This window comes from Schistocerca gregaria, chromosome 7, assembly GCF_023897955.1.
Source record: "Schistocerca gregaria isolate iqSchGreg1 chromosome 7, iqSchGreg1.2, whole genome shotgun sequence".
In the NCBI taxonomy this organism is placed as follows: domain Eukaryota; kingdom Metazoa; phylum Arthropoda; class Insecta; order Orthoptera; family Acrididae; genus Schistocerca; species Schistocerca gregaria.
In genome coordinates, this window is record NC_064926.1 from 110618850 (window position 1) to 110636455 (window position 17606).

Consider the following 17606-nt stretch of genomic DNA (forward strand, 5'->3'; position numbering starts at 1 on the left):
CCTAATCTTCACCTCAACCAACAACCTGAACTAGACAGTCGGCTGTCCTCACCCAAGAGTAGGATAGACTGTCTACAAAACAGTCTACGTAAAAGGCCGCACTGTGCCGTAGAACCAGAGCAGGCACGCCGCCTGCTCAACAACGCGCAGGTCACGACATACTGACCTGCTGCTCTGACGTCAGGACTCACTGGCAACGTGCGTCAGCGCATCTTCACAGCATGTGTTGAGGCCTGGCCCCTGTAACATGCAGAGATGCAGCTTATTACTCCGTATACTCATCCTAACGAATAAATATTATCCCAGATACTGCTGTGTCTCTAAAGCCTCTGAGAATTACACCGGACCACCCTCCGTGCTCGGCCTCCTGCGCCTAAAGCGACCACAACTTCCTGGGTCGAATCAGCAGCAGGACATGTGCAGCAGGACACGATCATAACAACCACACCATAACACAGCAGCAGATCGGTCAGACAAAGCTGCGCTTCAAGACACACCTAGACGCATTCTGTTAAAGGACGACATATCACGTGCTCTTTTCTGGTTGGCGGTCGTAAGCGCAGCTCCACAGTGGTGCACCTCCGTCGTCTGGTTACCTGGAAAATTTTGCTCAACTCGACATCCTCTGTCCTGCTCTTGTCTTAGTGTCAGCTTACTTTTGCGCACTGTGTAATACCTCCCCCAGTGAATGACTCACCTTGCAGTGGAATTAGCATTATTGTGAAACTTTCTGGTACATTTAGACGATACGTCGAGTCTGGACTCAATCGAGGAGCTCAACCCACTGTGGACACTGCTCTTACACACTGAATGACGAATTCGACTAGCAGACTGTCTTCACAGATTGTATACTGGCAGTCATCCATTTGAGACGTCTACCATGTATGATGAACATAATACTACCATTGATTCTAAGATGGCACATAAAAATACTTACGGAACCATTTCTCTTTCCTTGTGATAGCCTCTGAATCTCGTATTAAAAGATTCCAGATGTGAAAACTAAATGTTCCGGGAGGAATTATGTAGATGTTACGATATTTTTGTAGATTTTTTGAAGTATTATATTTCATAGTGACTACTCAGTACACATTGATGTTGCGCGAGTTCTACGAAGAGTCTACCCTGGTGAAGTAGGGCAGAGTGTCCAGTGGCGCCGGGTAGTCGTAGAGCCAGGTGGGGCCCTGTATGACGGGGTGCTCCGGGTCCGCCTCGTCCCTCCAGCTGCCCCTGGGCAGGTAGATGTCGCGGCTGACGGCGCCCTCCCTCAGTACTGGCGCCACCAGAGTGTCCTCACCCAGCAGGTACTCTGCACACACACCAAGCACCCAAGTCACTTTCGAAAAATGGCTCTGAGCACTATGGGACTTAACTTCTCTGGTCATCAGTCCCCTAGAGCTACTCCCCTAGAACTACTTAAACATCACACACATCCATGCACGAGGCAGGATTCGAACCTGCGACCGTAACGGTCGCGCGGTTCCAGACTGTAGCGCCTAGAACCGCTCGGCCAACCCCGCCGGCAACTCACTTCCGTCCACAATATTATAACTACTATACTACGATATTTGTCTGAAGGTTATAGCCTCATTGAAGTTTTTTTTTTTTTACATGACATCATGTTCGCCATCCACTGTACTATTTATTACAATTTCTACGACTGCAATGTCGGCCTTGAGTCGTTTTCACTTGTCACCTGCAAATCACTATATACACTACAGTGTACAGTTTTGTCTACTGACAAAATGCATAGGTATTTCACACTACAGCCTTGAGAAGTATGGTTTGAGAATTAACAAAAGTCTCTGACATGCTGAAGAAAACAGCTGTTGTCAGCATTAATAAAGCTCTCCGTCTTCAGGCCACAAGTGGCCCACCGGTACCATCCGACCGCCGTGTCATCCTCAGTAGAGGATGCGGATAGGAGGGGCGTGTGGTCAGCACACCGCTCTCTCGGTCGTAATGATGGTTTTCTGTGACCGCAGCCGCTACTGTTCGGTCCAGTAGCTCCTCAATTGGCATCACGAGGCTGAGTGCACCCCGATAAATGGCAGCAGCGCATGGCGGCTGGATGGTCACCCATCCAAGTGCCGGCCACGCCCGACAGTGCTTAACTTCGGTGATCTCACGGGAACCAGTGTACCCACTGCGGCAAGGCCGATGCCGTCAGCATTAATAGAATGGTTAAAATGAATGTGAGTTTCCATGGCTCATGACAAAACTATTCATCTTGGTGCGTAAGATACATAAAACAGGCGAAATACACTCAGATTTCAGGAAATATGTAATTATTTCAATTCCAAAGAAGGCAGATTCTGACAAGTGCGAATATTATCCAACCATCAGTTTAGTAAGCCTTTCTTGGAAAATACAGGCACTACTTATGTACAGAGGAAAGTAAAAGTTTGTCAAATCCGATATCAGGAAAGATCACTTTCGGTTCTGCAGAAAAGTGGAAACACGCGAGGTACTGATCCAAAGATTTATCTTATACACTTTCTGTTGTTCAGAGTCAGTTCCTGCTTTAATAGCCACACAGATATCTTGTCTGAATCAGTTTGTAAACACTATTGATCATCTGATGAGATTTGTTAGACGGTAAACGGCAGCATCATCTGCACACAGTCTAAGAGGGCCGTACTGAATCTGATTGGGGAAAAAGAAATATCTGACACAACTGCACTAAAGGAAGCTATCGTTTGGAAGGACACACCCTGAAGCGTGGAGGATTCGTCAATTTGGCAGGGGGGAGGGGGGGAGGGAAGTGTAGGAGCTAATATTATAGACGGCGAAGGTATGAATATAGTAAGCAAATTGAAATTGATGTAGGTTGCAATGGTTTTTCGGAGGTGAAGAGGCTTGTATGGGATACAGTAACATGGAGAGCGGCTTCAAATCAACTTTAGGTGTGAGGACCACAGCACCAAAATGTTTCTGGAACACACGTGTATATTTCTTGTTTTAATTAGAAAATGATAAGTACTTATACCAAAATTGCAATTTATTTCCATTTTTATTTTCATTCAATTTATAACTTTCCAGCAAACTTCTAAATGAAATACCTGTGACAACTATTGTATGAGTTATTTACATAATGTGGGAAACCTATAAATTCTGGGTGCTTCAAGACTCATCTATCGAAGGTTGTCAGTTTTAATGGCGGGCCTTGGTGTTCATTTTAATTTTGTGCTTTAATCTACAGCCATTCTCAGTAGGTTCAAAGCACCTTTCCTGTATAGTCACTTTGATTCAGTACTATCGCGTTTTTGGTAATTAGCCACTGATAGGTTTGGTTGTCCGGACGTCTACGATACACTGGCACCTTAAACGCCACTACCGAAATGTCGACAGTTATCAACGTGTCAGGTTGCGGGAGAGTTGTGGCGTCCCGAAAATATTCTAAGTTGAGAGTTGGCAGCCACCGCTGGGGCCGCTCGGCAAACCGCAGCTCGTTAGCGGCTGTGTGATGCCACACAACGGCCGGACCATGTGGTCCAGCGGCCTCATGGCTGGGGATTCCATGATGACGCTGTGTCGATCAAGGAGACACGCAGAGAGTGCCAAAGATGGAAGACTTTGTGAAACCTTAATGGCAGACATTTCACAGTTCATATAGAAATTAATAGTAGCCAGATGAATCACGATACCTTAAAAAGAAACGTGTACATTACCATTATTTGCACGACGATTCTGATGGTGTAATCAGATTTTCAATATCTTTATTAGTTTAAAGTAGAGTGTCTGACTGTAAATTATACAGGTAAGGCCCAGCAACGAATTTCCAAAATCTAAACGGTTTATCCGATTTCGTCGATCCAAAATTGGTATGAATTACAGGCATATAACTTGAATAATACATGAGTTATTGGAGGTCAAAGTGACCAATTACTATCGATGGCGTCAGGCCATAAGTACTCTAAAGTTACACGAAAAAACGGTAGCAGCATGGTTATAAATATATTTATTCATCTATGTCTTTGTTATATCCGATATGTACTATTCATGAAGAAATTGGTCAGTTATTTACTGTGTTTTAGGAAGCACAGAGACAGTAAGTAGACTACTGGATTACTTCTGTTCTTTTCCTTTGATATATGTTTATTTAATTTGCTTATGTATTTAATAATTTGTGTTAGAGCGTGTTTATGGTCCATTTGTAGGAATATTTATTTAATTTCAAGTTATTTAAAAATTGGCTTGAAGACAGGGCGGGAGTGCTCTAGCCACTCACAGTGCTCATGAATGGGGAGACTGGATGGAAGTGGGAGAACAGTATGGGAGACGATAGGGGAGAATCTTGGACACTACGGCGCAATGGACACACGATCGCGGGAAAGACTTGGAGGGTGGAGCAGTTTGCACATGGTCGCGGATGATAGAAATATTTCGTAGTTCCGACTTGTGAACTTGTGAGATTTCCGTGGCTTCTGCAGTGAAGACGTAGTGTAAGTAGTCTGCTTAGATTTTTTTGTTGGTAGCGCCGCCGCCACATAGCGCTCTGTATGAAAATCACTGTCTGTGCCGTGTGTAGTCTGTGGCTGGTTTGCATTGTTGTCTGCCATTGTAGTGTTCGGTAGCGGCAGCTGGATGCTAACAGCGTGTAGCGTTGCGCAGTTGGAGGTGAGCCAGCAGTGGTGGACGTGGGGAGAGAGATGGCGGAGTTCTGAAATTTGTAAGACTGAATGTCATGAACTGCTATATATATTATGACTATTAAGGTAAATACATTGTTTGTTCTGTATTAAAATCTTTCATTTGCTAACTATGCCTATCAGTAGTTGGTGCCTTCAGTAGTTTGAATCTTTTATATAGCTGGCAGTAGTGGCGCTCACTGTATTGCAGTAGCTTGAGTAACGAAGATTTTTGTGAGGTAAGTGATTTGTGAAACGTATAGGTTAATGTTAGTCAGGGCCATTCTTTTGTAGGGATTTTTGGAAGTCAGATGGCGTTGCGCTAAAAAAATATTGTGTTTCAGTTTAAGCACAGTCATGTACATTTTTTCTAAGGGGACGTTTCATATGTCGACCCTTAGCCGAGGATACCTCACTGGAATCTTCTGATTTTTTTTCTTGTAGTTTGTGTAGTAAGAGTAGCTTTTGTTTATAGAGAGAATTTCCTTTGTAATTGTAGTTCTTCATTGTTGTACAGTAAAACAGTTGCGGCATTCACGTAGGTTTGCACCAAGTATTTCGGAGCTTAGCTTGCAATTAACTAGATATTATTTTCAGTGCTACGTTAATGTGTTCTCTTATCTTTGCTCTTCAAATTGTGTTCTCTTATTTTTGCTCTTCAAATTGTGCTTTTCTGTGTTATCGCGTGAAATATTGTGACAATAATGGTGTGTGAAAAACGTAATACTAGGCTACAAAGGAAACTGAGAAATGACAGTGAAGACGAAAGCAGTGTGTTAGCGCCACCATGTAATGAATTCACTAATGTTCAAAGTAGTAATTTGGTAATAGTGCATAGGGAAATGGAGCGGGCTGCAAATAATGGTGTAGGCAGTGAAACAGTTAGTGAACAGGGAAGCATTATCGATCGATCGGTCGACAACAGCTCGCGTCAGGAATCCGAAATGACAGGGCACAATCTTGCAAATACTGTACATTCAGGTTTTCTCAAATAAGTCAAGTCACATTTTCTGCTTCTCAAAATGTGAATGTTGCAGGTGCAAATGCACTGCCGAAAAGCATAGAGGAACAGATTCCAGACACTAATACATTATTATTGCAATTAATGCAACAAATGAAACAAAACCAGAGACAAACACAGCAACAGTTAGACACAATGGACCAAATCTTCAAAAGTTAGACACAATGGAACAAAATCAGAGACAAACACAACAAAAGCTTCAAAAGTTAGACACCACACTTGAACAAACACGTGAAGATTTAACTACTGAGTTACATAACATTGAATCCAAATGCCAAAAAATCTGTAATGAGGTAAAAACACAAATTTGTGAGCATTTTCAACCTATTTTTTCCCGGCATGAAAATGCATTACAGAATCATGAAGCAGCCATAAAAGAACTGCAAACTATTGTTCGTGAAAATTACGACACCTTGCAAGCTAAAATGGACTTAGTTGCATCCACCGATTCGGTTACGCAACTTGCAAGAACTCAGAAAAACTTAAAGGACACAGTAGATTCGATTTCAACACAAATGGACACTCTGAAACTTGGTTCAGAAAAACACACTGAGGAAATGTGTTCACTATCGGAGAAAGTAGCCGAACTTTCAGATCAGTTCATTAACTTATCTACAAAGGTAGATGATGATCTGAATGATACAGAAGAGTGCGAACAAATTAGGAAATTCAAACAAAATCAGAATCAAATTAATACACAACACCAAAGAGAAATCCGGGAAGTGCAAGATCAGCTGACACAGGTAATACAAGAATTACGTATTTCAGAGGACACTTGCGCTCCCACACGTGAAGAGGAACTTAGAAATACGGAAAAGCCACAAAATAATAGCACAGGGCATTTCGGAAATTATGAAAGAAATTGGCAAGGTGCGCCGAATTTTGAGATGGAACCGCCGACACGACGTAACAATGACCGATATGCTACCCGCCGACACGATGATTTTGACTATAAGCTGTTCATTACTGCACGTAAATTCAAAACATTTAAGAATTCTGGCAACGACATTCATCCACAAGCGTGGCTCCATCAATTCTCTCATTGTTTTCCTCCCAACTGGTCATTAGAGCACAGATTAGAATTTATGTGTGGCTACTTGGAGAATGAACCAGCTGTAAGAATGCGATCGGTCATTCACGATTGTCATAGTGAAGGAGAATTTTATCATGGCTTCCTCTCAGCATATTGGTCTCAAGCTACACAAGACCGAGTAAAACATACCATCATAATGATGAAACATTTCGAACAATCTGAATTTTCCAGTCTTGTCAAATATTTTGAAGACATGTTACATAAGAATCAGTATCTTTCAAACCCATACAGCCCCTCAGAACTCACCCGCATTTGCTTAATCAAATTACCTGAACATTTACGACAGATTGTTTTAGCAGGACGATGCAAAGACGGCATTGAAGATTTTCAGGGGCTCTTACAAGAATAAGAAATTGACACAGACAGTCGCGGGATGCGAAAACAGGAAAACAATCACTACAGGTCACATCCGCCGCAATTCCGCGATGAAAGAAACAATAACTGGACACGGCAAAGCTATTCTCACAACACAAATAGTGACCAAAACAGACACCACCCATATGACAACCACTGCCAGAGTAATAGTTACAGAGAAAGATCGCATTTCCGTAGTAATGAATATTACACAGACAATCATAGAAACAGACAATATGGCAACCAGAATTATTATTATCACGGGAGACAGAATAACTTCAGACGCAAGGGTCCACCGCGCAGTGATAATTCAGAGAGACATTCTCCACCACTTAACCGACAAGAAAGAAACTACAGGAACTACCGACATGACGACAGACGATATGATCATAACGACGGACCGGAATTTCTTCAGAACTGGCGGGATTCAAACAGAGCAGGGCCTTCTCGGCAAGGTGAATTTATAGAAGTTAGGTCTCCTAATCCCAATAACGGCACGCGCCAACAAAGAGACAAACAATGACTCGCACCGCAGGCAGCCGCGTGCGCCGGCTGGCTCTGAGAAAAATAACATAGACGCTAACCTTGAGAAAAATTCCAGTATTCTCTACCGACGTTTACCGCGTGATAATTGGATTCAAGTTAACTCTGAGCACTAGGAAGAGTAAAGGTTTACACCACATTTCGCATGTAAAACTGTTTATTGAAAGATAGTCTGTTTTTTAACTTTGTCTTTGCCATAAAGCTGTTCACATCACGTCACTAGTATACTTTGTCAAACTTAGAATCTGTTAACATGCAACAATGTTTTGAAGTCAACTATCCAGTCTAGAACTTAGAGAACTTATTTAGACAGTATTTACGAGTGCATTGGTATAGTGAACAGACGTCGCAGTGTTATTGTGTGTGTACATTCTTGCTTGTTAGTTGCACGATTACGTAACGACTATAAGGCTTACATACTTAGAACATTTACCAGTACTGATAATGAGATTTTAATGCAACATTTTGGTTTACTTGAAAATACATTCTTTTTTTGAAGTACATTCGGTGAGATTATAGATGACTTAGCATTTGGTTTCCCTGATAGCTACACGATTATATCACGACGTAACTAATATGTGACACGATTTACATTGTTGCTTTCGCGGTGTATCTGTTTTATATCTGCACAGTTTTTCTGTATTATTCTGGAAAGTAAAACATGTTTTAGTAGTAACTTTTGTGGTATAGCTACAATGAGACAGCCTTTATCGTAGCACAACAATACGTTACATTATAGTACTTTCTTGATCACGGTAAGGTACGTAATAACTACGATATCTATACGGAAAGCATTTCACTTTCGTTTATGATGAGGTAAGTACATTGATTTCAGCAGAACTTTGCTTACAGAGGACGATAACTACGACAGTTCCACAGAATTATCTTACAGCAAAACGCACATTTAGCACTACAGGGCACGCATTTGAGTGATTAATTTGGTACTTAAACCATTTATTTATCAAGAAAGTTTTTCGTGATACATTTCATACCATTGCTGTAATCTGTAACACCTGAGGGTGTAATTACATTAATCCACAGGGGGGTACACGCTTACTTTGTGTACCATGTGTTTGGCAAGCACAAGGAGCCCTAGCTAATATGGTATTTACTCATACAACTTTACACATCGGTACCATATTTCTCTAAAACATAAATTACACAGCTATCTGGTCATTTAACTGAGAGAGACAAACATTTATTTTACTACATCAGTGACAGATGTTTACGTAATTACACTGTTGGATAATGTCACACTTATGAAATTGTATTTGTCTGTACTTTGTGAACTGTTCATATTTTTTTGGAACCATTGTGATACTATGAGAGCTTTGAATGACATATTTGGTATGGGATCATGATTTTTAAAGTACGTTTGAGGCAGATGACACTTTTGACATGAGCAGAGAATTTTTTTTTAGGTTTTGAAATTATTGGAGGAAGCTACGACGATTTTGAGAGTTGACTGAGGTGTTACGATGTTATTATTACGATGACCATGTGTATTATGCTGTTGAGGTATGTTTATAATCAATAAGCTGATGCTATACGAGGAATCTGATTATTCTATGTATCTGTTATGATGAAATATTGAAGAAGTGTCGACGAATAAGATAAGGAATAAAGAGTAGTGGTTAGAGACTCTGGTTTGTGAAGAAGGTTGTTGGAAACCAAGAATCGTACTGTAAATGCGTGAATGTATTACAATGCCGACGAAAATTTTTTGGACACTATTATATTTAAATGATTTTGTTTCTACAGATTTGTAACGCAAATTCTTGACCAGTGAATTTTTTTAATATGAGACTGCCACTGTAGCGGAAATTGGTGTCGTAAATATTTCGATAAGACAGTTTAGTGAACACCTGCACGTAATGCGTCGTGGGCACCCAGCTGGGCGACAGCCACCTGGAAACAAGCCATTAGTGTGTGCCTTTCAGAGGCACAGGTACAGAAAAAAATAAAGAGGCCATTATCCTCGCTATTGACATTCCTTTGTAGAAAGCATCGCAAAAACGACACGCTCATTACTTGGAAATATATTTTCTTACATCTGCATACCTGACAATGACAAGCGTCTTTCTACGAGAGTTGAGAGAATTTGTACTAACTTATGAAATGTCACATGACTATTGAATGATATTTTTATGCTTTGCCTTTCATAGTTGCTTGTTTCATTTGATATCTGTTTTCCAGCTGTGTTACAGCATTGGTTTTATAAAACAAAAATTAAATGCATTTGCTAATGTGAAAACTTTCTGTCAACAGATATGTTAAATAATAATTTTATGATCCAGATTCTTCAAAAAAAAAAAAGGAGCACTTGGAAAGGAAAGAACAATAAGAAGGGACTAGTAACAGTAACTGCATATATAATTTTATTTTCCAGTACTTGGTAATTTTTTCTAGAATTAGTTTTTGTAGTGTGCCACTTTAATTTCATATGCATTAAGATGTGAATATACATTTCTCTTATTTGCATTGTTGTCTTTAGTGTACTATTTTTTCTGCTTGTGGGTTTGTCATGTTTAGATATAAGTGAATACATTTACTGCTGCTTGCTTTGCCAATTTCCATTGTTTTTTTGTTATTGCTGTTTGTATTAATTGTTTTGTGCTGCTGCATTGCGTCGTCCCTTAGTTTAGCATCTGAGGTCAGTAGGTTTAAGTTAGCTTAAGAAGGGGTAGACTATATAAGAAACTAACTATGATGAATTGGAAGAAATGCAATGAGAAGCTATAAGAACATGGTTTGGCCAAAAACGTAGTGTACAGTGGAGAAAAACTATTTTTGAAAGAGGATGTGAACAAAATACAGAAAGCATGCTTGGATAGGATATTTTTGGTGGAAACAAATGTTGAGATATGACGAAAGATCTACAGAATGAAGTTTTGAGTTGGACTGCAGTACCAAATGTTACACTGAAAACAAACCCTGTCCTTTCCTTTTATGTTATCCCACTATGTGTTTGTGTACCCTTGTGTATTTATTTTCTTCCTGTCTCTGTGTACTGTTTCATTGAATTTTTTCTCTTCTAATACTGAGCTACATTCACTATGATGAGGAATACTGTTACCCTCAAATATAATTTGCATTAATAATATGTTATTTACTTTGTAAAGATGTTAAGACATTATTTATCTGTTCTGTTTTAATGCTCATGTGTGAAGTTGATGTTTCAAAAGTTATTCTGATCTTTTATGTATGTACTTATGTCATAATTTTTGTTACACTGATGTATTTGTTATTTCGATTCTTTTGTAAAGTCTGTATTACTACAAATGTTATCTGTATTGTTATGTTCCTTAATGATATATTTTGTACCTTTGTTATTGTATTCTTATGTTATAAAATTGTAATTTACACCATTTCATCAAATTAAGTAACTTGTAAATTAAATTTCACTACACACGTTTCTGTTGGTCATAGTATATGCACAATATGTGAGAAGTAGGGACTGATAGTGTTTGCAAGTGTGTTGATAATTCAGCAGGGGACTGGTTAACAGCATTGCTGGTTCTAAGGACAATTCCAAAAACTTTGTGAGTGGACAAGTGGTGAGTTATGGACTTGCTATATTATCCGCAAGACTCTTCAATGGTGATTGTGCGCCTGCACAATCAAACAGATGGCTGCTGGCTATCTCTACAAGGACTGAAGTGGGTCTACACCTTTGATGACTCTCCAATACCATTATTTCTACAAGGCCTGCAGTGGGTCTGCACCTCTGACGGCCCACCAATACCGTTATCTCTACCAGGACTACAATGGGTCTACTCTGCGATGACCTACCTACCAATATTCTTCAAAACTTCGACTGACTCTGCTGTGGGTTTGCTCTGTTGTGGCCCATTGCCTGTCTGCATGTCAAGAGTCAGCACTGTCTTTCCATTGGAAGGACAACACTACTTCTTCAAGACTGCATGGAAATCCACTACTTCCATGTGCATTTTCTTTTACTACTCCGACTTTGAGAAAAACACTGCAATTTTACTTTGATGAATGATCAGGACTGTCTTCATGGACTATGAGAAAATTTTAGCTTTTGACAACATTGTATCAATAAGTGTGTGCATTTGATTTCTTTGCTATTGTAATCATAATTATGAAAAAAAAATGTCACGTCTGTATTTATCAACTGCCCAAAACAATTTGAAATTTTTTTTGTGAGGAGCATGGGGGCTATGTAAGTAGGCTGTTTAGGTTTTTTTATTGGTAACGCCGCCGCCACATAGCGCTCTGTATGAAAATCACTGGCTGTGCCGTGTAGTCTGTGGCTGGTTTGCATTGTTGTCTGCCATTGTAGTGTTCGGTAGCGGCAGCTGGATGCTAACAGCGCATAGTGTTGCGCAGTTGGAGGTGAGTCGCCAGCAGTGGTGGACGTTGGGAGAGAGATGGCGGAGTTTTGAAATTTGTAAGACTGGATGTCATGAACTGCTATATATATTATGACTATTAAGGTAAATACATTGTTTGTTCTGTATTAAAATCTTTCATTTGCTAACTATGCCTATCAGTAGTTAGTGCCTTCAGTAGTTTGAATCTTTTATTTAGCTGGCAGTAGTGGCGCTCACTGTATTGCAGTAGCTTGAGTAACGAAGATTTTTGTGAGGTAAGTGATTTGTGAAACGTATAGGTTAATGTTAGTCAGGGCCACCATTCTTTTGTAGGGATTTTTGTAAGTCAGATTGCGTTGTGCTAAAAAAATATTGTGTTTCAGTTTAAGCACAGTCATGTACAATTTTTCTAAGGGGACGTTTCAGTAGTATGCATTTAAAAGTGAATATCTAGCGAAATATGATGTGTTCATAACTAATTATGTGAAGTAGGAATCTATTGTTTCCCTATTATTCAACTGATATTTTATTTAGTTGCTGGACCATCGACACCAATAAGTGTTTTACAGTAACAAAGGACATTCTTAAAGGTACATCTGCCATTGTATTCATCATTTAAAGCCGTTAAAATAGTACCTGCAGAATTTATTTAATTGCAATCTTTCATTTATAGATTTCTATATAACATTCAGGATCCGCAATTTCCGAGTGTTAGGAACCTTAGACCATTCGAGTCATGTGTATATTCATATTTTATACAGTAGACTCAGCAGTATTTGACTTGTAATGAGGCAACTACGTATCCCAGCCCCTATACAACGAAACCAGGCAAAAGTTTAATATTTCCACTCTGAGTCTGAGGGTACGTAGACGAGGGTCAACACGTCATCATCATTTAATACGAAAGCCCGCAAATGTCACTCAATGAAGCGTGTTGGTAAAAATTGGTATACAATAAAATTTATTTCATGCGACGGTGTACGTATTTGCACGTTTTGATTACAATGCACAGATGCAACTGAAAACGAACTTTCCTCACAACATGCTGATGGCGACATCTGAGTGCATGAGGTCAATGTTGTGCAATGCGCAAAATAGTACTTGCAGTCTTTCAGATGTTGTGGGACGATGGATTTTAATAAATTAATAAAAGTTCTTCAGATATAACTTCTGCCTAACGAAAGACGCTGCCTGACTAGAAAATTGAAACTCGCGGAAGACTTGGTCACATGTCGATGTAACGTAAGCGTACACTCCCACGGTGTGTTTTTGTAGGTGGTCAGAGTTGCAGTTATCTGTGATCGGTAGAATCACCAGAGGGCATCAGTGTCGTTCGTGTTTAGTGCTGCTACCGTGTGTCAGCGACTGATGTTGATTGGTCAGTGCGAAAGAGATTGGGATGCCACCTACTCGTGAGGCAGCGTTATGAGGACCTCACAGACTTTGAAAGGGGCATCATCGTGGGTCTCCATTTGGCAAGCTGTAGAATTGTGCAATAGCCAGCTTTGCAGGGCTGTCGGATGTGACAGTGGTCCAGTGTTGGAGTTCATGGGAACGTAGAGCAAGCATACTCCTCATCACGGTTCCGGTCGAACACGTCTGACCACCACAAGGGAGAATCACCGTATCGTGCACCAAGCTCATCGAAACCACATCACATTTACGCCTGCCATCTGAGGATATGTGCTGGACCCCACGTAACACTCTGTGTTATCGAGCACCATTCACTGGAGACTAGCAGCTGCCAGACCAAGGAATTACCGACCCATGAGCGTAGGTTGCCGTAACACCACAACAAGAAAGACTGCTTTAGGAGTGGTGCTGTGACTGGGAAGCACGGACGGAATGGCGTCCAGTTGTGTTCAGTGATGCATTGAGGCTCTACACCACCCTGGATGACCATCGACGTCGAGCATGGTGGGGAAGTGATACCACTTTCCAGTATTTTGGGGAGGTACAGTGGTGTTAGCTCCTTCCGATAAGAAGGTATCGGGTATGTGGCAGGTACTGATTAAGATAAATACATTGACACAACAGCAAGTCCTTACATCACGCGTCCTCGTGTATTACCTCTCATGCGACTGCATTCTGCGCCATTTTTTTAGTAGGCATACCATGTCTCTCTAGGAACTGTCTGCACGATGTTGAAGTACTCCCGTGGCCAAGAAGATCCTCTGATTTGTCCCCAACGTAACGTGTGTGGGACCAGCTCGCACATCACTCCATCCCATGCCAGTATCCTGATTGTCAAGGACCAATTATAACAGTTGTGGCCGTCTTGCCCAGGGAAAGGATTCGACAGTTTCACAGCGTTCTTTTCCATTGGATCAGCGCATGCATCCAAATCAGAGGGGATGTAATCTCATACTGGTAAGTACGCCCGCTTCTGCCATGTTCTCTGTGAATTTCACTCGATTTTTTTAATCGCCGAAATAACATCATATACCCTCTCAGTCCGAGAAGCTTCAGTGTGTTTCCTCCTCCTCTTCTAAATGCTGCAAGTTTGTTTGTCAAGTAGCATATGCACTATCTGATGCGGCAGCAGGAATTTTGGGCTAGCATCATGACTCGGATATGATTTTCTGTTCTCTGTGAGCAATTATCTTACTACCTTGCTCCTTAATCACACCTGATCTCCTGATTATATTTTAAATGCAGTCGAAGTACCCTTTCACATGGTGCACCCGAGCGCTGCCTAACAGTTTTCGGATGTTTCTTAGAGACAATTTCTGAACATTTTGGTCAAAGGATGGCGTGCTCTCTGGGCGCTCGTTACAGACTAGTGATGTACTTGTGATTTATTCAGTTTGTTACACCGATTACCTTTGTTTACGTGAAAAGTCTAACACAACAGTGAAGACGTCTGTTATATGCAGTCACCGAAATACATTACATCAAAGTACAGAGTAAAGCAACAACCCCCAGATGCAAAAGTGCTCTGACGTTAGGGTGGTCACAGTGGGAACAGCTCGGCATTCCATCGTCGTACCACTCTTCCACTGCCTTCAGTGAACTCTTACACGTGGTGCACATCTGCCAACTCTCTATAAGAAAAGCTATCCATACTAATGAATATTACTGTTAACGTACAACTATCACTGGATCACAGGCGGGAAAAAAAGCCAAGACAGAACCGAGCAGTACTGAACATAAGCCTGAGGACAGAGAGTGAAGTGGACCTTCAGTGAATGGAACAAGTTTTTTCGCAAACAAGCCACACAGCCATGTCGTCGACATCTCCACTGTTGTGCAGGAAAGTAGAAACTATTTTTTCTTACTTTTGCTAAAACTGTATACTCATTATATACTAGGATGGTATCTGTTCTTTCGGACATGTCCAAAGGAACAGATACCATCGGTGACCATGCAGCTCGTTAGAATGAAATTACAGTGAAATGAACACCCTTAGCTGCTTACAGATGAAAATATGTACCCCGACCTGGAGTCAAACCTGGGATCTCCTGCTTACATGGCAGACGCCTCTCTTGCAGAGTCTGCCACTGGAGTTTGCTCAACATCTCCGTAACGCTATCACACTTACAAAATAACCTTGTGACGAAACGCGCCACTCTTCTTTGGATCTTCTCTGTCTCCTCTGTTAACCCAATCTGGTACGGATCCCACACTGATGAGCAATACTCAAGTATAGGTCGAACGAGTGTTTTGTAAGACACCTCCTTTGTTGATGGACTACATTTGCTAAGAACTCTCCCAATGAATCTCAACCTGGTACCCGCCTTACCAACAATTAATTTTATATGATCTTTCCACTTCAAATCGATCCACACGCATACTTCCAGATATTTTACAGAAGTAACTGCTACCAGTGTTTGTTCCGATATCATATAATCACACAATAAAGGATCCTTCTTTCTATGTATTCGCAATACATTACATTTGTCTATGTTAAGGGTCAGTTGCCACCCCCTGCACCTAGTGCCTATCTGCTGCAGATCTTCCTGCATTTCGCTACAATTTTATAATGTTGCAACTTCTCTGTATACTACAGCATCATCCGCGAAAAGCCACATGGAACTTCTGACACTATCTACTAGGTCATTTATATATATATTGTGAAAAGCAATGGTCCCATAACACTCCCCTGTGGCACGCCAGAGGTTATTTAACGTCTGTAGACGTCTCTCCATTGGTAACAACATGCTGTGTTCTGTTATCTAAAAACTCTTCAATCCTGCAACATAGCTGGTCTGATACTCCGTAGGCTCTTACTTTGTTCATCAGGTGACAGTGCGGAACTGTATCCAACGCCTTCCGGAAGTCAAGGAGAATAGCATCTACCTAGGAGCCTGTAGTTAGTTGCTAACAAAAAAATGGCTCTGAGCACTATAGGACTTAACATCTATGGTCATCAGTCCCGTAGAACTTATAACTACTTGAACCTAACTAACCTAAGGACATCTCACAACACCCAGTCATCATGAGAAAGAGCAAATCCCTGACTCTGCCAGGAATCGAACCCGGGAACCCGAGCGTGGGAAGCGAGAACGCTACCGCACGAGTACGACCTGCGGACAGTTGCTAACAATAATGACATTGTAACATCCTAGGACCATCTAATCATGTATGGTGGTGGGTTGCATATGTATAGTATAAACATGATGAATAAAGAATTTTTTGTAATAAAAAAAATCCCCTCTCCGGAGCTACAGCAGCGGGTGTATTTAACTTCGAACATTCATGCACTGAGCCCATTTTGTGTTTTTCCCAGGTGAATAACATTTAGAGACTTTCATAGTGGCCAGGGCACGAAACCTTCTGAAGAGACATTGTGTTGAAGAGCGACAGATTTATAAATCTTTTGTATCTATATATATATATATATATATATATATATATATATATATATATATATATATATATATATATATATATATTTCTACATTCAAATCTACTGTTAGCAACTGATGCAGCTAATACCGCAACAAAGTTATGTATTATTTTTACCATTAGATACTAGATGTAGAATAAAATGATATCTAAATATTCTTTATTTAAAAGTCGTCTAGATCGCAGCCGATGTTAACTTTCGTCGATTTCGGGCTTTTAATTACGGGCCATTATCAGAGACTGCACTCTAATAACTGAAGTAACAGTGCTGTATTACAGAGAGAAGTCAGTGTTGTAACAGTATATTCTAAATAACTTTGACAACTGTTAGACATACCAACCTGGATGTCTCCATAGAAGGCGTCTTAATACGTTATTACAGGCACCAAGAGATGAAACACGTACACAACAATGTATTTAGAACTTCCTAGTTTTTTTAGAAAACTTTAAGTTACTGACTACTTATACAAATAAGACAATATGTATAATTTTCGTATTAATACGCCACACATTTGGTTTCATTATGAATAAATGGCAGTAGCTGTAGAACTAACGATCTTATAGTGCTAATTATTTCATCCAGGCGACGCTCTGGATCTCAGTTAACGAATTACACGAGACTGTCATGCTTTATATGAGACTGGCTGCAACATACACTTTGAACCACGAATGAATTCGATTCTTGATTAGTTAAATTTAAAATATAAATACCTACGGACGAAGATTCAGATGATATTAAATCGTTCCCTATTGGCTGATGGCGATGCCTTGAGCTATGG

General features: G+C 40.5%; 1 protein-coding gene across 1 annotated transcript in view; it reads right to left on the reverse strand.

Moving 5' to 3' along the window:
- Positions 1 to 1040: 1040 nt before the first annotated feature.
- LOC126281683 (myogenesis-regulating glycosidase-like) overlaps positions 1041 to 17606 on the reverse strand; it is a 96145-nt gene continuing 79579 nt past the window's right edge. Inside the window, exon 5 of the mRNA XM_049980849.1 lies at positions 1041 to 1309. Within this exon, the coding sequence (XP_049836806.1) occupies positions 1110 to 1309 (200 nt within the window). The 3' untranslated portion in view covers positions 1041 to 1109. The remainder of the gene's footprint in view (positions 1310 to 17606) is intronic.